The sequence below is a fragment of the Capra hircus genome, chromosome 4 (assembly GCF_001704415.2).
Source record: "Capra hircus breed San Clemente chromosome 4, ASM170441v1, whole genome shotgun sequence".
Taxonomy (NCBI): domain Eukaryota; kingdom Metazoa; phylum Chordata; class Mammalia; order Artiodactyla; family Bovidae; genus Capra; species Capra hircus.
In genome coordinates, this window is record NC_030811.1 from 8,464,265 (window position 1) to 8,485,535 (window position 21,271).

General features: G+C 54.8%; 1 protein-coding gene across 1 annotated transcript; it reads left to right on the top strand.

Annotated features, from left to right (window-relative positions):
- On the top strand, positions 1,245-19,064 carry PDIA4 (protein disulfide isomerase family A member 4). The gene is made up of 10 exons (XM_018046820.1): positions 1,245-1,571; positions 6,810-6,990; positions 8,195-8,400; positions 10,417-10,555; positions 10,980-11,185; positions 11,293-11,451; positions 14,043-14,194; positions 16,524-16,677; positions 16,867-17,100; positions 17,808-19,064. The coding sequence occupies exons 1-10, from the start codon at positions 1,484-1,486 to the stop codon at positions 18,221-18,223; spliced, it is 1,935 nt and encodes a 644-aa protein (XP_017902309.1). The 5' UTR covers positions 1,245-1,483; the 3' UTR covers positions 18,224-19,064.

The following is a 21,271-nucleotide window of genomic DNA, read 5'->3' on the forward strand; positions in this document are numbered from 1 at the left end:
AAATTGGTAGTATTTGTGCCACATCTGGACAAACGGGATTCTAAATCCTCAGTTTCATAAGGATTCAGAGGAAACTACCAAGAAAGATAAAAATTCTGGCTTGGGACACTATCTTTTTGAAGAGTTTCTTAAAATGATATTGAACTGTTTGACATTCTACATGCATAGCATTCTGACAAATCACTTAGTGCATACTCACCCTGTCCTTGAAATTAATTAAGTAATGTCTTCCTGCCTTACAAAAAGTGAGAGGGGTACTATCAGATTCAGTAGTTGGATAGAAATTCACTAAATTTAATAAAACTTTCTAACTGCTAAAGTCTGTTGAGTAGTTAGCTTTCTTTCTTCCTGACAATCTGTATACACAGAAAAATACTTCTAGATTCTCCAGTTTTGTTTTTTGACCTGTCTTCTGTAACTCTTTAGGTATATGAATTTCCAGGTGTTAAAGAAACCTCAAACCCCGAGACACATCACGGCTCTACATACAAAAGTCATTATCTTAACCTAGTTTGTTTCCTCTTAAATTGTCAGGAGGGAAAACCTGAAGTCTATAGTTAGAATTCTATAAACCGCTATACTGACTATCCGATATGTCACTTTTGCAGAAAATCAGGAGAGAAATTGATAACATGAAGCAAAGTTTAGACACGCACCCGATGGCCTTTTCCTAGATAAAACCCTAGAAAGAAGGTTTCTTCCAAATCCTAGTTCTGGATTCACTTTTACTGCAAGCTACTCCGCCCTCAAAGCCAATCTGTGTTTTCATCCAGGAAGGAAACGCAAACTTTCAGTCGCTCAAGCAGAAATCAAAAAGATCACGAACAGGGAGCCGAGTGGGGAGTCCCGTTCTCTCTCCCACCAGCTGACTAGTTCAGGCCCCTCCTCAGCTTAGCCCTTGAGCCTCGCGGGGTCCTCTAGGTAAGCTCAGATGTCCCCTCTGCCCCTAGCTGCGCTAAGGACACGTGTTCTTCCAGCCCAGTTCCGCCGCCTGGAGCCCCGCCCGCCTAGCGCTTCCCAGGCCCCGCCCGCCGCGTCGCCAGCCAATCGCTGCCTGCGGCGTAGCCAGGCCCCGCCCCTCGGGTCCCGGCCCTCCGCCTTTGTTCTCCCCAGCTCCCTCTCTCAGCCTGTGCGCTCCCGGTAAACCGAGTGGCAGCCGCTGATTGGAGACCGAGGAGCAGCCAATCAGAAGGGGGCACCTCACGTTAGCGCTCTGAGCTTTAAACTCGCGAGCCGCGGGGTGCGCGGAGGAGGCCGGGGAGGAGGGTCCACGCGGAGGGTGGTGCCGAGGCGCTCGCGCCCCGCGCCCCAGATCGGACTGGGATTGGCCGGCCCGCGTCTTTCCCCGCCCCCCAGTTAATTGCCAGGGAGGTCTTCGGGGGGCGGTTTTTTCCCTCTCGCTTGGCTCCGCGAGACCCGAACTCGAGGTTCGGGAGCGACCAGTCGCCCCCGGTGCAAGGAGGCCACGCTCAGCACCACCGCGATGAGGCCCCGGAAAGCCTGGATGCTCGTCCTGCTCCTGGCCCTGACGCAGCTGCTGGCCCTGGCGAGCGCCGGGGGCCCGGACGAAGGTGAGCGGCGGCGGCGGCGTCTGGCCGGGCCTGCGGGCCGCGCGCTCCGGGGTGGGGGCGCCGCGCGGACCAGCGACTTGCTGGAGTTGGAAGGTTGTAGCGGGGCGACAGGATCGCCTGGGAGACCCGGGAGAGGAGGGCGGCGAGGAGACCGGGGCTGCCACCGAGGCTTGGACGCGGAGAGGGTGTGAAGTGCCTTCTTTGCACACTGGCTTCTTCGCCCTGATTCTGCGCCGATTTTCCTCGAGTCCAAGCTGACTGCCCACTCCTGGGAAGGGGAGCTTGGGAACTGGTTAAGCATTTGAGGCTCACTTGCCCAAGGAGTGGGAAGGGAGAGGGGCCGCAGGTTTCAAAACAGGGCGAGGGTGTGACGTCCCGAATGGGAGCCCTGGGGACAGCTGCGGGCAGCAAGCGTTTTACGTCTGAAAAATGTGGTCTGTAGGTTTGGATAGAAGTAATTCGAGGGTTCTGGTTTGAGGGGGAGAGGGATGGCTTGGTTTGCGTCTTTTGGAAACCGGAGGTAGCATTCCTTCGGCAAGCATGTATTCGGCACCGACTGTATGTGCTAGTCACTGCGCCTGGTCCGGGAGTTAGGGCTCAGTGTGGCCTCTGCCCATAAAGCGCCGGCTCTGGGAGGAACATTCGCTACTACCAGCCATCGGTCCTGCATTTTTCTTTGGAATAGGCTAGCTAAAAATAAGTGATGTGTAAGAACTTTGAGAATTAGAAAACTTAAAGACTTACATTGCTAGAGAACAGGACTACACATTACTGGCCTTAACTTCTTCCTCTGCCTTTCTCTGGATAACTAGAGTTTTTTTCCTCTTGAGTTTGTTCCAATATAAATAACCCCTCTTTTCTGATAGTGTGTAAGGGAAGTGCGAACTTTATACTCTTTCAGATTGAGTAACTTTTAGATAAGTTTTATTCAAGAGTCTTGACCCACACAGAGAAGGAAGTTGAAAACCAACTCTTGGTGAAAAGAACACCTGCCCACAGGGACCAGAGAGCATTGTCACCTACAAGTGTGTCTTGGGACCTTTATCCAAATCGCCTGGTGCTTATTTAAATACGGAGTCCCAAAATACACCCAACCGGAAGAACACAAGGGTGGGCCCTCAGGTCAGCATTTTAAACACATTTCATTGATTCGTGGCCAAAGTAACCTTTGGGGAGGCACGTTAATATTTGAGGACCAGTGGAGGTGGATGGTAGTTTCGGAGCATAGCAGAGTAGCCTTGTCTTGGTTCTGATCAGATGATTCTGTCTTTCGGGGAGCCTCAAGGGGCCTGGAAGAGTGGCAGGCGTGGATGGACACCATGGGTATTAGGATGAGTGAGTCTGTCATTTGCCACAGGCCGCTAATGCACTGGAGACCCTGGGAGGCAGTTGCCTCTAGGGTGAGCCTATAGATCATTGTGGTCAGTTGGTTGGAGTGGGGCTTCTAGTGGTTACCTGACTCTTTCCCATCCCTCGCCCTTCACATTTAGCTTCTGGATTTTATTTTGGGACCACATTTCCCTTTACCCCAGATGGTCCCAGTCTTGAGGGGTTCCCCCCCCTCTTTTGCTTCCTGTGCATTTTATTTATTTTTGCTGCACTGCACCCCTTGCAGGATCTTAGTTCTCCAGCCAGGAATCCAGCCAGTGCCCCCTGCAGTGGAAGCTTGGAGTCCTACCCACTGGACCACCAGGGAATTCCCCGCCTCTTGTGCATGTCAGACTCAAACAGCACAGTGGTGTATGGGCCCGTCATTGCCCCCAAGAACGGTTACTAAGTAGAACTTAAGCCCTGATGGGTGAGCCTCCAGTTGTCAGGCCTCTCACTTGTTCTCACATCTTGCCAACCAGAAGATTATAAAGGAGATATTTTGATGTGGGTCGTTGCCTGCTTTTTACTTCTGGGAAGTAATTATCAAAGGAGGTTAAAAAAACTTAGGGCATTCTGGGAAGAAAGTCTGATGGGCCAGCAAGGCATAGCAGCTGAGTGGTCAGGACCCTCCCCTCAGTAGCCTTGTGCTCCTGGGCAGGTGACTGAAGTTCTGTTTCTTCATTGGTGAAGTGCATGTAGTATGTTTTCCCAGGGGGACTCAGAGAGTTGCATAAGAGCTCAGCACAGTGCGTGGCCCATGAAACACGATCAGTTAGATGATGTTATTCCTGAGTCTGTTGTTATGCCGACTGAGGATGCAGGTGAGGAGATGCTGGAAGGAGTGGCATGTGTCCACGCTGGGTGGGATCCGGCCTGGTCAGGTGCCCTGCTGGGAGTGGACTGGGGTTGCAGTGACCTGGTTAGGAGGGGCCCGCATTTTAGGAGTGGCCTTGGCGGATGGGCCCAGCAGCATGCAGAGATGATGCCGGAAGCCCTTTGAAGAGGGGCGCTCGGAGGAGGATGGCACCCTTCCAGCCCCTTCTGTCCTAGAGTGTCCAGCTTTAAAAGTGGAGCCCTGTAAGAGGTGGTTTCCCCATTAAACTGTGAGATATCTTCCTTGTTGGGATGCGGGGGGTGGGGGGGTTCAGTCCAGGGGAATACGGAGCCAGCAACCTCTCCAGATGCAGAGGAGTCAACCCTGGGAGTTGTCGGCAATTTGGGGAGCAGCGGAAGGTGGGGGCCATGCCTTAATGTGCTTGAGGATCCTTCGTTACGTAGGGAACATTCTGTCATTTTGTTTGTCCTTAAAAACGCAGAATGAAAATCTATTCTTAAAAAAGTTTCGATAAAGGAGTTCCCTATCAGGAGCTCTGTCACAGCATAACTCATGGTCCCATTTAATCGCGAGCGCCCCATCGCTGTAGTGCTTGCAGACCTCTGCAGCCTGGGGCTGGTTTGGAAACCTCTTTGCTTTTCCTTTTTGTAAAATTCGCCTTTTCTCTGTGCACTGAACTGGCAGCCGAGTCCCTCTTCCTCCTCAAGCTGTTTCCTCGCTTGAAGAGAGGATTAAGTTCTGAGCTTTCTTTCCAGCCTTCCTCCAGTCTTTCCATCTGCCTGCAAAGAAGCTTGATTCTCAGCCTGAGCTGAGCACCGTGGCAGCTGCGCTGCCCTGGGGCCTGCCTCACTGCCCGCAGCAGCTCCCAGATCTGGGGCAAGGTGTATATTGTCTCCTGGGCCCCTGGCCGGAGCAGAGAACCTTGCACAGCACCCCCGCATTGAGCCCCTGGGTTTGCGGTCCCCATGCAGGTCGTTTTGGGTGGGACTTTCAAGTGAGGGGCCGTCAGCCCAGCCTTTTGGAAAGCCGCTATTAGGGTTCCACAGGCCAACAGAGGTCAGCTAGTACTTGCCCTGCCCAGTTGCTGTGGGCAGTGTTCCTAGAAGTACCAGGAGCCCGGAGCCAGCTGGTGTAAACCTGGAGGTTCTCAAGAGCATCAGGTCCTTAGATCTCCCTGGGACTTCACTGGTGGTCCAGTTGTTAAGATTCTGAGCTTCTGATGCAGAGGCTGCAGGTTCTGTCCCTGGCGGGGGAACTAAGATCCCAAATGCTCACCACATGGCCAAAAGATACATGTATATAAATTTGAAGGAAAAAAGAAAAGAAATGAGCTTAGGCCACCAGCTTGAGAGGTGGGGATGGGGTTGAGCCCAATTGTCTTCCTCTGGGTCCTGCCCCTTCTGCATCCAGGGAGCCTGGTTCTCATCGCTCTCCCCAAGCCTCCTGCTGACAGTGCTGGGGGTCTGGGGCTTCTGTAGGCCTGTCCAGCCTGCAGGGCCACCGCTGTGGAGGAGGGAGGTGGCAAGGTGGCTGGAGAAGTGGGTGTGCTGACAGGCTCGGGGAGGGCGGGAAGAAAACTGGGGCCCGGGGAAGCAGCCTGGCCCAGGATACACAGGCGCCTTCTCAAGTTGGTGGCATTTCTGTTTGGATTTTAGAGCTGTTTTCTCCAGCCCCCACAGTGGAGGACAGGGGCTTGTGAAAGGAAAAAGCTGTGGGTGTTCGAAGGGGCAAGTGTGGAGGGAAGTGGGGCTCGGGGATGGGGTGGGTTTTCAGCTTGTTTTGGTAATAAGTGTACAGGTCGGTAGATCTTGATGATAACAAGCAAAGCTGCCGCCCTGCCCAGAGCAGCCCCTGGCATGTCTGAGCAGCTGCAGAGGCAGCAGTGGGTCTGGTTTGGGGGGGGTGGGGGGTGGGTGCTGAAATAGGGCAAGTCCCAGGGAGCTCCCAGGTCCCCAGGCGGGTTCTCAAGCCCTAATGTCAGCCCTGCTGTCAGTGTTGGTTTCTCTCCTGGGAAGCATCTCCAAAAAGAAATAATGCGCCCCTTGAAACGTTCTGCCTTTGGAGTTGATGAAATCATGCTGCCTGCATTTCTGTTTGCTGACGTGGAAGCACCTGGGAACCTGGGTAACGAGAGCTGCAGTTCAGGGTTCCGTACCTGTAGTTCAGCAGCAAATCCAGTCAAGCCTTGTTGGTGATAAGATGTGCTTATATTCTTGTGTTCTGGGAAAGAGAACTTTGCAGGCGTCCCACAAAAGTATGAACAGGAAACAAGTGCGGTTCTCAGCTTTTCATTATGAACGATGGACTGCTAATCCATCTCGGATTAGGAGATACATATAAAAAATATCCCATGGGTGTTCTAATCCTTCAGGGGAAGGTTGATGTGTGGAGGAAGGAGGTGGGGAGTCATGTTTTACTTAAGAAGTCAGCCCAAGTAACCTCCAGGGGGAAAGAGTTGAGAACCAAGATTTGTTTCCTGTTTGTACTGATTTGGGGGGCTAGGCAGTCATCCGTGGGGGCGAGGATGGGAGCTTGGAGGCAAGTCCTTCCTTCTGTGGAAAGCAGAGAGGGTGAGGAAGGGGAACATGTCTGTGGAAGTTAGCCTGGACCTTGAGCACGGACGCGGGGGGACCCACAAAGGGAGGAGCCCTAACACACAGCTTGGATGTGGGTGAGGGGCCTTGTTGCAGGGCGGATCAGACCTGTGTGCCGGGAAGGAGGGTTCCCCCATCTGAGAGGGGGCTGGTCCCACCCCCGCCAAGTCCTGCTGCAGTGTTTAGACTAAATCCTAGACCTGTAGTTAGTTTTCACCATCTTTTAGCCATCACCTCCCTTTAACTGAAATCTGAAGTGCCCACCCCACATGCAGATGTCTGGGCTCCAGGAGGCCCGCAGTCACCGCCTCTTCTCATGGTGGTGACCCTCAGGGACCACTCAGGACTTGTGACCATTTTGAGGGTGTGGGGTCCTGGGAAGACTTTAAAGGAGGAAGGTCATCAGTTTTCTAACCTGCCTGGGCATTTTCTGCACAGATTCTTCTGACAAAGAGGATGCCGTCGAGGAGGACGAGGAAGAGGACGAGGACGATGATGATGACGACGATGACGACTTGGAAGTTAAGGAGGAAAACGGCGTCTTGATCCTAAAGGATTCGAACTTCGATAACTTTGTGGCGGACAAAGACGTGGTGCTGCTGGAGTTCTACGCTCCGTGGTGAGGACCCGTGCCCCGCCTCGTTTCAGGTCCAGTTGGTTAAAAACGTGAACACGTCCTCTGCTAGTTACAGCTGCGGGTGGCTCACGAGCTGTGATGACACAGACCTGCGGGGGTGACAGATGCGTCCCCCCAGCTGCATGCAGACTGGACCCTGTGGGGACCAGCCCGCTTTCCCATCTTTCACCCTCGTGGGGCAGCTCGTGGTGACTATTGGGCTCCTTCTCCCACCTCTCTTCTGCTATTTTTCCATCTCATAATCCTGTCTTCGCTTTCTCCTGCCCTCCTCAGTCCATTTGGGAGAGAAAAATAGTCAAGATATACATAATGTTGTCTGATCAGCATAGTATGAGATGCTTCATATAAAGTATCTAAACAGTCCTTAGGGCAAACCTGTGAGGTCACATCATTCCTGGTTTATAGATCAGCTGTTCTCAAGCATTTTGGTCTCAGAACACCTTAACCCCTTAAATATTGAGGACCTCAGCTAGCTTGCTCAGAGAAGGCAATGGCACCCCACTCCAGTACTCTTGCCTGGAAAATCCTATGGATGGAGGAGCCGGGTAGGCTGCAGTCCATGGGGTCGCTAAGAGTTGGACACGACCGAGCAACTTCACTTTCATCTTTCACTTTCATGCACTGGAGAAGGAAATGGCAACCCACTCCAGTATTCTTGCCTGGAGAATCCCAGGGACGGGGGAGCCTGGTGGGCTGCCGTCTATGGGGTCGCACAGAGTCGGACACGACTGAAGCGACTTAGCAGCAGCAGTAGCAGCTAGCTTGTTATGTGGGTCACGTTTATCAGTAGTTACCACATTGGAAATTAAAACCAAAAAATGGAAATAATTCATTTCTAAATGGCAGTAACACCTTTATTCATCAGCATCAGAATGCTGACATCACTGTTGGTCCCATAGCCTCTAGAAAACCCCGCCATCCACATCTGAGACGAGGGGAAAAGATGGCATCTTTCAGGGAGAGTTTTCTCTTCACATGGGGGTGTGGAGCTCTTGAGAGTACCTTGCCCTTGGTGGAGCTGGGATTCACCCTGGGATTGTTTGACTTCGGGCTATCTCAGCCTCCCCCGTTTCGTGTCTCTCACTAACCGCAAACATTTCTGGCTCCAGTGCCCCAGTTTTTGTGCATCCAGCTGGATTTAAGCCTCCGGTTAACCTGCTTCTCCGTCCTGAAATCTCATTCTCAGGTGCGGGCACTGCAAAAAGTTTGCTCCAGAATACGAAAAAATCGCCACCACCTTGAAGGAGAATGACCCTCCCATCCCTGTGGCCAAGATCGACGCGATCTCAGAGTCGGCGCTGGCCAGCAGGTTTGACGTGACTGGCTACCCCACCATCAAGATCCTGAAGAAGGGGCAGGCGGTTGACTACGAGGGCTCCAGGACCCAGGAAGGTGAGGGCCCTGAGCTGCCAGAAGAAGTGGGGGCCGGGGCTCCCTTCCCCAGGAAGGGAGAGGCTGAGGGGAGGGCAACTTGGATAACAGAGAGGAAGCCCAGCCCAGTGGACTGGCAGCAGTACCTGCTGGAACGTCCGCGGTGACTCTGATCAGAATAAGCTTGTCCTGGACAAGAAAGGGGTACACTTAACAGCTGTGAAATTCAAGATCCGGAGCCACTGTGTTAAAGGCCATGGGTCTCGCTAGTGTTCATGGACCAGTGTCTAGCTGGGCCCGACACCCAGGGCACAGGGTGGGGGACGTGCTGAGACAGACTGCCAATCCTCGCCCAGAGCTTCTTACTCAGTGAGCGTCAGGTCCGTCTCAACAGTCTTTGTTTCTTGTGAGCCCCAGGGCTGGCCAAGCCCGCGGGTCCAGAGCTCACAGAACCACTGGTGTTTCTAAAACCAGGTGGGTGGAGCCAAGTGGCATTTCTAAAACCAGGCCTGTTGGAGCTCTACCTGGCTCGCATCAGGCACTACATCGGTTTCATTAAATGAATAGACAGATAACACCGTGGTAGCCTTCAGCATTTTGAAGGCTTAAAAAAATAGATTGCTCTCTGCTGCATTTTCCACTCCCAGTGTGGCACAGTGGGCATTGCACCAAGTAGGCTTGGGGTCTTTCTTGCCATCACACAGCCCTGTGTCCCCCACAAGGGGCCCCCTGGCTGGGCCTTGGGCTCCTCATCCGAGCGTGAGTCACATGGACTTGATCTCAAGGTTCCCTTCCAGCCATTCAGGAGTCTGACCAGGGCAGGCATGTGTGTGTGTTTTGGGGTTGGTCCGCCCTCGCCACCTCACAGCTAGGAACGTGGCCCAGTTTGGCATCTTGAGGGCAGTGTTTGCCGCAGCGGGCTCCCTGGGTGCCAGACCTCCCATGTGTCTTCAGAAGGGGGGCTCCCCCGAGTTGAGGCCCCCCCTCTCCCAGGCCTCGGTCTGCCTGCGCCAGGAGGCACTGCTGTTCGTGCTCCAGTCTGAAAGCTGGTGCTTTGCCGCAGTGCTTCTTGGACCTGGGTTTGGCAGATTCTAGGGCCACAAAAGCAGAGAAACAGTGGGCAGCCACTGCTCCTGAGAACCGCTTGGGAAGTGCTTTGTGAGCATATATTTAGTGTCCCCTGCCTGGCATCTCCGGGCACCTAGGCCACAAGCGGGCCTTTTCACAACCACTTGGCAGGCGATGCTGGTGCAGCCTGGGCGGTGTTGGAGCTGCTGCTCCTCCCGTTTCTCTCAACTGCAGTTAAATTTTGTGCTGTGTGTAACGTGCCAGTGCTCCGTGTGTGTGTCTAAACACAGATGTATTTGTACGCCTTAAAAGGAATGCTCCCCAAACTGTTACTAGGCATATGCTGTTGAACACTGGGAGGTGACCTCTCGGGGTGCGCTTAACAGTCTCATTCATCAGGCTGGGCTAGACTGCCTTGAGCAGTGTGCGTGGACATGTGATGGGTGGTTGTTGGAAACCTTGGACCTTTGGGCTCTTCACTATGGCTCCCAAACTGCGGAGGGGCCCTGGCTATAGATGGGCTTTGTTGTTCAGTAGCTCACTTGTGTCCGACTCTTTGCATCCCCATGGACTGTAGCACGCCAGGCTTCCCTCTCCTTCACCATCTCCCGGAGCTTACTCAAACTTATGTCCATTCAGTCGGTGATGCCATCCAACCATCTCATCCTCTATGGCCCCCTTCCCCGCCCACCTTCAATCCTTCCAAGTGTCAGGGTCTTTCCCAATGAGTCAGCTCTTCACATCAGGTGGCCAAAGTATTGGAGCTTCAGTATCAATCCTTCCAGTGACTTTTCAGGGTTGATTTCCTTTAGGATTGACTGGTTTGATCTCCTTGCAGTAGATGGGCTTGGGTTTCAGGAAATCAAGCGTGTCCTGTTCTGTGGCCTTATGTTCTCTCTTCCCCACCCTCCCCACCTGCCCCTGGAGCCAGGGGCCTTCACGTGCTCAGTCTTGTGGGATTTCTTCCAGAAATTGTGGCCAAGGTCAAAGAGGTCTCCCAGCCCAACTGGACGCCTCCACCAGAAGTCACGCTCGTGCTGACCAAGGACAACTTCGATGAAGTGGTGAATGATGCCGACATCATGCTGGTAGAGTTTTATGCTCCCTGGTAAGATGGTGTCGGTTTCCCGTGACCAGATACTCGTTGGGCCCATCCTGTACCCACTGCAGCTCGGGGCAGGAGACAGACCCCTGCATGTGAGGCAGAGCCAGCCGAGGAGCTGGCAGGTGCCAAGTGCCCACCATGCACTGGGTGAAGTGGGTGCGGCTGGGAGGGGTGGTTTTAGAGTCTTTGCTGGGGGATAAGATAGGTTGAAACTCCCCTCTCCAGCTGTCCAACCAACAGAACTATCGTGGCCTCTCCCATCTCTTAGCCCATGTCAGGCTTCCACACCGTCTGCCTGGGGGCTTCTCTGGCTTGGCAGATCTCTCCAAGTCACCCAGGAACTGAGGCTGGGTGTCTGTGCATCCCGTAGCTAGGAGGCTGCCTCCACTCTGGAACAGGTTCCTGACAGAGCTGCTCACTCTCACAGGTGTGGACACTGCAAGAAACTGGCCCCCGAGTACGAAAAGGCTGCCAAGGAGCTGAGTAAGAGCTCTCCGCCAATCCCTCTGGCGAAGGTTGACGCCACAGCGGAGACAGACCTCGCCAAGAGGTTCAACGTCTCCAGCTACCCCACCCTGAAGATCTTCCGCAAGGGGAAGGCTTTCGATTACAACGGCCCGCGGGAAAAATATGGTAGGTCCACCACCGCCTCTGGGCCCGGTGTGGGGAGCTCCCAGTGCCTTCAGGCGCCCCGGAGCCCTGAGCCCCCAGCCCCGCTCAGGCATGTGCTCTGCTTCCAGGGATCGTCGACTACATGATGGAGCAGTCTGGGCCGCCCTCCGAGCAGATCCTGGCCCTCAAGGAGGTCCAGGAGCTCCTGAAGGACGGGGACGATGTCATCATCATCGGGGTCTTTAAGTCGGAGAGTGACCCTGCCTACCAGCTGTACCAGGATGCAGGTGAGGAGGGGCCTCAGGCCAGTGCGATCACGCCCAGGCCTTCTGGGGCTGCTGCTGTTGTATAAGACCCCTGGGCGTCGATTTAGGCCTGAGGAAGGGTAGAGATTGCATGTGTGGGAACGGGCTTTCCTTTCTGAGGTTGGGGATTGGTTCTTGGTTGCCTTAACTGCATGTGAGTGATGCAATCTCTCAGGAAGCTGACGAGAGGGCTGTGCTCTCTCCTTCCTGGGTCTAAGGGGAGGGCAGGGGCCCAGTCAAGTTCATCCAAAGTCATTACCTCCCTCCCTGCTCTGCCGGGGCCCCTTCTCAGAGCCAGCCCTGCTGCTAGGAGAGGGTCTTGACCAGAAAGGGAGGGTTTCTGCGTCAGACCTGGGTTGGAGTCCCGGTTCTGTCGGTGGTTAACCGCCCCGAGTGGGCAATCAGTGACTCGGTCAACCTGGAGATCTCATAGCCAATAGGGAGTCCTGTCTTATGTGGAAGGTTGCTACATTAGTGGAGATAAAGTGGCAGAAGTGCTCAGCCAAGTGCCCGGTGATGCCAAATGCCCAGTGAGGCTGGTCTGGGAGGCGAAGTTAACCACCAACACGTCTCAGCAATGTCCCATGGTGCCGGGTCCTCGCCACCCTGGATGGCCCCTGGGTGATGAACCAAAGACGGCCTTTGGGGGACAGTCAGGCTCCTCCTGGTCTTCCCCAGCAGCTCCTGAGTCCCCTGGGCCCCTCACCCCATCATACACGCCACAACGGCTTGGTTTTCTACTTGGAAGTCATAATCATGGTCTGTTAAATGCCCTGCTTGCCGCTCAGTGTTAATGTCTGTGCCGCACGGTCCTCGCTGCGCGTGTCAGTTGCAGAGTGACGTGAAAGTTACAGTGGAGAAGAAGCCCGTTTGTGCTTCCCCAGTCTTTACTGATTCAGGAACCGTGTCACCAAGCTGTGCTAAAAACTCGCAGAGGGGGTCTCCTCGTCCACCCAGGGCCACAGGCAGCCACGGAGCCCCCAGCCCTCACATCTGGGTGCCTGTAGATGCCCAGGGATCTTGTCAAAACGCAGGTGCTGGTGCTCAGGGCTGGGGGTCTCCGGTGCTGCCTGTCCAGCCGCTGCACGTCCAGTCTGACGCCTGTGGCCCCTTGTGGCCAGGCGGGTTAGGCTCAGGCAAGGGTGACAGTCACAGGGCCTGGTGCGTGGACTTCGGGGAAGGAACTAGAGACAGCCCCAGGGATGCAGGGCTGACGGGGCAAGAGCAGAGGGGGTCCTGGCAGGAGGATGGAATTTGTGAGCGAGGGGCTGGGCAGGAAGCTCTTGAGGTGATGCTGTCTCCTCCACAGCCACTTGGTCACAGATAGCCACGTGCCTGGCGGCTTAGAACAGGTGGGAGACTGACCTGCCAGACTCCTCTGGGTGGCTATTTCGTTCTTAATGGTGGTCTGAGAGCTCCCTGACCTGTTTCTACAGGAGGGACTGGGGCTCAAGTCAGCTAGTGGCTTGGAAATTGTGATTTGAGTCCAAGTCTGTCTATGAGCTTGTCCAGGCTGCTCCCTGCTTCTCCTGAGATGTGCCGTGCCCTCAGCTGCCTGTTCTGTAACCCAGTCACAGGCCTGCCCTCCTGGGACCGCAGACTCTGCTCAGGGTGGATCCAGAGGCCTTGGTGAGGACAGAGCAGGGGGCCCAAGGTGATGCCCCTGCGGGGTCCAGGGAAGGGGTTAATAGGCTGGCCCACAGGCCGAACCCGGTCCTCACGTGGTTCTGTAAGTTCCCTGGGGACACAGCTTTGTTAGCACAGACCTGAGTTGTCAAGACCGTGGGGTCCACGAAGCTGAAACAGTTCCTGTCCGGTCCTTAGGAAAGTTTGCCAGCCCCCATTCTAAAGTTATCTCCACGGGGTTGCCTTTGGGAGTTTCCCGAGACGTAAATAAAAATATGTAGGGCTTCCCAGGTGGCGCAGTGGTAGGGAATGTGCCTGCCAATACAGGAAACTCAAGAGATGCAGGTTCGATCCTTGAGTCGAGAAGATCCCCTGGAGGAGGAAGTGGCCACCCACTCCAGTATTCTTGCCACAAAAGTTCCATGGACCGAGGAGGCTGACGGGCTACAGTCCATGGGGTCACAGATAGCCAGACACAACTGAGTTCAGCACAACATATCCATAGAGCAAAAAAACTGCAGCCTGAACAGGCCACTTGAGAAGTGAGCCCTTGAGCAGATGGAGGGTTCTCGAGCCAGACACAGGAGGGTCAGGCTGGCGGCCTGGGTTAATGTGCTTCTCAGCAGCGGCGACCACAGTCAGTCCGAGAGATGAAGTTTTTCTGTGAAGGTTCCAATTGTTTATTTTTATTCATTTTTTTCTTTTTTTTTCAGATTTATTTTAAAAATAAATTCAGAGATACATAGATTTTAAGGTATTACATCTATACCAGGTTTTTAAATCCAAACTCCTTTAAATGTCTAAGCTCTGCATATTATCCACACAGCGTTCATGGTTAATTACACCGTTTTCTGGGCATTTGTTTTGGGTGATGTGGGTAGAGTTGAATCTAAATCATTTAAGCGATTTAATAAACTGTATTATTTATCATTCTGTCAATTCCTCAGCTAACAACCTGAGAGAGGATTACAAATTCCACCACACTTTTAGCACTGAAATAGCAAAGTTCTTGAAAGTCTCCCTGGGGAAGTTGGTTGTCATGCAGCCTGAGAAATTCCAGTCCAAATATGAGCCCAAGAGCTACGTGATGGACATCAAGGTGGGTGAGGGGTACCAGCCCCGGGGCGTCCGATCGTCCTGAAGTTCTCTTGGTCAGGTCAGGGTTCATGGGGGGCGGGGAGGGGCGGGGTGCTCACATGCCCAGTGGGTCGTGGGGCTGAGGCCCTGGCGCAGCTCCACCTGCTTCTGCAGGAGGGTGGCCCTCTCTCCATACCTCGTGATGGGCCAGCTCCTGGCCAGGCCGTGCTGCTCCGTCAGAGAGAAGCCTCACTCACCGGCAGGCGGCTTGGGTGCTGAGGGCTACAAAGCACTGACAGGCCTCTCTGTTCACTGGGTGGAGCTGTGGGGTGTGGCCTGTGGACCTGGCCTTTCCTTCCTCCTTGGGGCCCCTGCCCTGTCTTCCTAAAGAGGTGACACACTCATTTCAAGAAGGGTGGGTGAGCTTCGGTCCCACTTCATGTTCCAAGTGCTTCCCAGGGGCCCTGAGCTCCAAGGAACAGATACTGTCATTCGGAGGAAACCTTACCCTGATAGCTCAGTTGGTAAAGAATCTGCCTGCAATGCAGGAGACTCCAGTTCAATTCCTGGGTCCGGAAGATTCCCTGGAGAAGAGATAGGCTACCCCTCCAGTATTCTTGGGCTTCCCTTGTGGCTCCAGTGGTAAAGAATCTGCCAGCAATGCAGGAGACCTGGGTTCGGTCCCTGAGTTGGGAAGATCCCCTGGAGAAGGGAAAGGCTACCCACTCCAGTATTCTGGCCTGGAGAATTCCCAGAGTCCATGGGGTTGCAAGGACACGACCAAGCAACTTTGACTTTACATCTTGAATCCAGATGTTTTATTTGACAGAAAGAGACTGGGATGCAGAGAAGTGAACTAACACCTAGAGGGTCCCACAGCCGGTTAGGAGACTAAGGTGACAGGCAGGTGTGCTCCGACCCCAAGCAAGACATACGGGAGTGGTCTCATCACCCCCTGCCCCTCTGGCTTCTTGTCTGTTATCTAGAGATACTGACTCTGGGTCCATAGAGGAGCCTGATGAACTTGGGATCTGGGGGCCATGGGAACCAGACACAGTTCTGTGTGGTGTGCCTGCTCCCAGGGAAGGGGTCTGTCTGTAACTTTCAGTAGATTCTTGAAGGAGCCCTTGACCCTGAAAGGTTGAGATCCACAGTCTGTTAAACACATCACTGCTACTTTGCTCTTTTTGCTTCTGCCTGATCTTACATTCAACATTTTTTTAATTAATGGATTGGTATCATTTATATACCAATTTTGTCCCCAGAATTATTTAAGGGCTGCTTTGTAAAAAATGTACATAAAAGATAACATGCAATTTTAAAAAATGGATCTAGGCATTAGGACAAAGGGAAGACAAGGGCAGGACGGATAAGATGAAGCCAGTTGTAAAGTCAGCACACACAGCCTGGAGGTGAGGAGACAGTCTGCTGCAGACGTGAGTGAGGAGGGCTCAGGCATTGAGTTCCCATTTGGGCCTGTGGGTGCTGAGTGCTCCACTGTGGAGCACATACATCCTGGGTGCCCCCGGAGTTCGCCTTCTCCGCGACGGGCGGTCCAGGGCCGTCCTGATGAAAGAGGGCCCCGCTGCCTGCTGTGTCTCGTCCCTGCTGCCTCCCTGACCGTCCATCCAGATGGGACTCAGGCTCTAGGGGAAAGAGGTGGTCATCCACCACTTCTGCCGGGCAGATGGCCTCACCCTGCTAGGCCTCAGGTTCCACATCTGTGGTGCACGTGTCTGGCCCCAAACTCTTCCCCAGACCCCCCGGGCTTTCTGTCGCCAGTGGTCAGGGGTGGGCTTTCTGCAGGCAGAGCCCAGAGCCCCAGTGGCCACTTTGATCATCTCATCCTGTAGTGTCCTCGACAGGCTACTGTGGGGATCAGCTGGAGGAACGTGAGACCTTGTGCGCAGTTCAGCTCACCTTTGTGCCTTTGTCATCTGGGAGCCAGGCCTCCCCCCAGCAGACCCCGACTGACCTGGTCAGCCAGCCCTGACCCAGAGGGAAGGGTGCCCTGGCTACCCGAGAGGCTCACTTGGGGTTCACTGGGGGAGTAGGGCCCCTGTGATGTCCCTAGTGAAGTTGCTCAGTCATGTCCGCCTCTTGTGACCCCATAGGCTGTAGCCTGCCAGGCTTCTCTGTCCATGAGATTTTCCAGGCAAGAGTACTGGAGTGGGCTGCCATGCCCTCCTCCAGGGGTTCTTCCCCGCCCAGGGGTCGAACCTGGGTCTCCAGCAGTGCAGGCAGATGCTGTACCCTCTGAGCCACCAGGGAAGCCCCGTGACTTCCTTAGGGGCAGACTTTTCCCCGAGCCGGTGGCAGACAGCTGCGCCTCACCTGCCCCTCTCTCGCAGGACTCCACGGAGGCCGCGGCCATCGCGGAGCACGTGGTGAAGCACACGCTGCCCCTGGTCGGCCTCCGCAAGGCCGCCGACACCAAGCGCTACGCGCGGCGCCCCCTGGTGGTCGTCTACTATGGCGTGGACTTTAGCTTCGACTACCGCGCGGGTGAGCCCCGGGCTGGGGGGTGCGGGTAATGACAGCCTCGGGGGTCCTCCTCCTCCTCCTCCGGGGGGAGTCGCCACCCCCTTCCCTACCCACTTGAGCAGGGGGACGGCTAGGAGTCCCGTTGGCCCTCCTTGAGCCGCGGGGACGATTGGGCCGGACCAGATGCCCGAGCCCTCGGTCCCCTCTCAGCTACTCAGTTCTGGCGGAACAAGGTCCTGGAGGTGGCCAAGGACTTCCCTGAGTACACCTTCGCCGTGGCCGACGAGGAGGACTTCGCCACGGAGTTGAAGGACCTGGGGCTGAGCGAGAGCGGGGAGGAGGTGAATGCAGCCATCCTGGACGAGGGCGGCCGCAGGTTTGCCATGGAGCCCGATGACTTCGACGCCGACGCCCTGCGCGACTTCGTCACTGCCTTCAAGAAAGGTGGGCCCGCACCCCACCCACCCACACCCGCACCCAGCTTCTGCAGCCCCTGCCAGCTTGCCTTTGGGACCGAGGCCTGTGCTTCCCCTGGGACCCAAGGGTGCACAGCAGGGGAAGGGGAGAATCCCTGTTCGTTTGCTCCCTTTTCTCTCTCTTTTTGTAATAGAAACAGGTGTCTTAGAATCTCAGAAAACCTTATTTTAAAAATTAAAGTGCAACAGATAAGTTTCTTGTATGTGGGAAACTTGCTTTGGCCTCGAATGCAGCGTCCTCCTGATCTGATTGAGCACGTGGCTCAGGGTCCCCATTGCCCCCGCTGGGTGGGCAGACCTCCCTGCCCATCCTGTCTGCTCAGTCTGTTGCCCCCACCACCACCCCAGGCTTCCAGCCTGCCCACCGCCCTCTTAGTGACCCCTCTGTACTGGCAGCCTCTCTTGTAACCGCCCCTCTGAAAGAGGATCGTATCTGCTAGGCCTCTGGCATGACTGGTCATCTGCCTCTGGCCTTTGCCGGGACTGGAAAGTACAGGATTTGGGGGAATCAGAGAACCAGGGGCTGGGCTCTGGAGATGGCCCAGCCTGGCCTTGGCAATGTCTATCTGCCCCAGCCTCCTACACGTCGGGCCAGCCTCCCTACCTGGTCCAGTTGCGGCCACCAGGGGCCGGCCTGTCCGCTCTCACACCCGCCCTCGCTTGCTTTCCCCACAGGAAAACTGAAGCCAGTCATCAAGTCCCAGCCTGTGCCCAAGAACAACAAGGGGCCGGTCAAGGTCGTGGTGGGGAAGACCTTTGACTCCATCGTGATGGACCCTAAGAAGGATGTCCTCATCGAGTTCTACGCACCCTGGTGCGGGCACTGCAAGCAGCTGGAGCCGGTGTACACCTCCCTGGGCAAGAAGTACAAGGGCCACAAGAACCTGGTCATCGCCAAGATGGACGCCACGGCCAACGACGTCAGCAGTGACCGCTACAAAGTCGAGGGCTTCCCCACCATCTACTTCGCCCCCAGTGGGGACAAAAAGAACCCAATTAAATTTGAGGATGGAAACAGAGACCTGGAGCATTTGAGCAAGTTTATAGAAGAACATGCCACAAAACTGAGCAGAACCAAGGAAGAGCTTTGAAGGCCCTGAGGGTCTGCAGAGGGCGAGTGCAGGAGGGACCAGACCCAGCGAAGCTTCTAGCGGTCACTGGCGGGGCCCACGCCAGCTGCGAGTCTGGCAGGCTTGCTCACAGGCAGTATCTCAAAATGTTGGTTAGGTTTGTGTTTTAATTTTTTTATACTCCGGTCTTTTGCCTTCATGCTCTGAATACTGAATAGATATGAATGACTCAGTAGATTAGTCCAGAATTTTACAGAGGAGACATCTATTTTTATTGTTATTTGGGGTTTGATTTTTTTTTTAACTTTTCACCTTCTTTAATATATTTCTTCAAAGCAGGCAAGTTGAATCTCTTCTGTGTGCATTTTTTTCCTTTTTTAATTTAAAATTTAAGAAACCTTTGCCAAATTGTGTTGCTTTTTGCCTTTTATTTAATCGTCTTCTGAGGAATTGTTAGCTGAAGATGGGACTGTTGTTTTGTTTTGTTTTTTCCCATCGGGGCATGCACAAAGTGAGAGTGGTCAACAGGCACCCTGCCAAGGATGTGATTTCGGCCTGACTCTGAGCCGCCGCCTGACCCAGGAGAAGCAGCATCTCTGCAGGCCTGGACATCTCCGTGCCTTCTCCTCCCAGACTGAGGACCGCGGGCTGGAGCCTGTCGCAGGTGCCCCCAGGCCCTTGGAGCCAGGTTCCAAGGCTCAGCCTCAGAATGGTCGCGCCACTAAGGCCGTCAGTGCCGCTCCCCTTCAGAACCACCGTGTCCGAGGCGAGATGAGCCAGGGCCCAAGTGAAGACTTCAGGATGGCAGGAAGGATAGGGTAGGTAGGCTGACGTGGTGGAATAAAAAAATGATTGAAAATGAGCCTCCGTCGCTGTCTTAGAGAACACGATCTTGTCCCAGAGTCTTGGCGCCGTGGACGCGGAGAAACCCGGTCTGGGCCTGGAGGGGAGGCTCCCCGCCCACCCACCCTGCAACATGCTGGTGGTTTCACCCCAATCGTGAACATCTGGGGGTGGGGGGTCCTGACCTGGGCGAGGCCATCGGTGGGCCCTGCTCCTGTGTGCGGGTGGGCAGTGGTGGAGAACAAGGCTCTGGTGTGCCTGGGAGCCTGGCAGAGGGGACCCGCCAGGATGGGAAGCTGGACCGGCCCTCAGAGCTCTGCACGATTTGTGTGATGAGAGCTTCACTCGGGAGTTCATTGCCCGGGTGTGCTGTCTTGCTCACCTGCTCCTAATTTTGCTGAGAGAAGAACAGGTGAGCTGGTGGCTGCTCTGAGCAGAGGCCGGTGTGTTCGCTGCAGGAGCTGGGTGCAGCAGAGCAGGGGGCAGCCCTCATGGGAAGGGGCAGCCCCAATGAGCCTTCCCAAATGATCCGCTTGCTAGTTGAGTCTGGCCAAGGTGGACTGGGGACTGGGCGGGTGGGGGTATCTGGTGAGTCCCCCAGTGTGACAGGTGGATGAGTAGGGCTCCTCCCACCCACCCCACCCCACCCCCCACTTTGGGCCACAAGCTCATGCGAGGCAGTGTGGATGTGGGGCTTGAACCTTGTCCTTCACCCCAGAGGCACTCAGGCAGCTCACCTAGGCCTCTGTGCTGGTCGGGGAGACCTCACACGGCGCACGTGGGACTGCAGAGGAGGCCTGGGCGCTGGGAGGGGTGAGATGGCCTCTAAAGTGGAGTTTGAGCTGAGACCTGAGGATGGGTTGGCTGGAGCCCAGCAGAGGATGGGAGGGAGTCAGTTCAGCCTGTCCTGGGACTGGGAGCATTTGCTGGACGTGTGTCAGAAACACATGGTCTCGGGCTGGGCCTTGGACCTGCCAGGTTGGAATCTGCCCTTTTAAGAGGAGCCCAGGAAACTTCCACACAACGAATACAAAGGCCCTGAGGCAGAAGTCAAAGTATCTATCTGCTTCTGAAATTCAGTCTGGAAGCCAAGTGGCCCGATGGAGGATTGGGTGAGGTCATCTTGTACTGATTGTAGAGAACAGGCCCCTGGGAAAGAGCTTACCCCAGGCTGGTGAGGAAGCTGATAGGCTGGTGAAGGGGACTGGCAAGGCAATTGATGACAGTCCAGTGTGATCAGAGCCGGGGTGAAGACAAACTGGCCCGGAGAGCCCAAGCTGGGAACCTGTACCAGCCCTTCAGAGAGGCTGCCCCGAGAGCCCAGGGGAGGGTAAGACCTTTCTGGGTTGATACAGCAGGTGCAGAGGCACTGAGCCGCATGGGAAACAAGGGAAGCAGGGATGCGAGAGGAGCTGAGGCTGGAAGACACGGGGCCCTGTGGTGGGGTCCTCTTGCAGGAAGTTAGGACTCTGACCTTGTCAGGAATTTGTAGGGAATCAAAGGTCGCTATAGTCAGAGCTATGGTTTTTCCAGTGGTCATGTATGGATGTGAGGGTTGGACTATAAAGAAAGCTGAGCACTGAAGAATTGATGCTTTTGAACTGTGGTGTTGGAGAAGTCTTGAGAGTCACTTGGACTGCAAGGAGGTCAAACCAGTCCATCCTAAAGGAGATCAGTCCTGGGTGTTCACTGGAAGGACTGATGCTGAAGCTGAAACTCCAATACTTTGGCCACCTGCTGTGAAGAACTGACTCATTAGAAAAGACCCTGATGCTGGGAAAGATTGAAGGCGGGAGGAGTTGGGGACAACAGAGGATGAGATGGCTGGATGGCATCACCAACTCAATGGACATGAGTTTGAGTAAACTCTGGGAGTTGGCGATGGATAGGGAGGCTTGGTGTACTGCAGTCCATGGGGTCGCAAAGAGTGACTGAGCAACTGAACTGAACTGATAGTTTGGGGTTTTCTCAGTGAGTCGGTAAAGAATCCGCCTGCCAATGCAGGAGACAAAGGAGAAACTCGGGTTCCATCCCTGGGTCGGGAAGATTCCCCTGGAAAAAGGAATGGCAACCCACTCCAGTATTCTTGCCTGGGAAATCTCATGGACAGAGGAGCCTGGTGGGCTACAGTCCATGGGGCCCCAAAGAGTCGGACATGACCGAGCATGCACGCACTGATGATTTTAAGTAGGTAAGTGGTGTGATTGGATCGAGGTAATCATGGGA

Bases quoted from the DNA above. Each gene is read 5' to 3' on its own strand.
- PDIA4 (XM_018046820.1), top strand. From the start codon at position 1,484: ATGAGGCCCCGGAAAGCCTGGATGCTCGTCCTGCTCCTGGCCCTGACG. The intron at 6,991-8,194 runs GTGAGGACCCGT...TCTCATTCTCAG, and splicing joins CTGGAGTTCTACGCTCCGTG to GTGCGGGCACTGCAAAAAGT. The intron at 8,401-10,416 runs GTGAGGGCCCTG...GATTTCTTCCAG, and splicing joins GGGCTCCAGGACCCAGGAAG to AAATTGTGGCCAAGGTCAAA.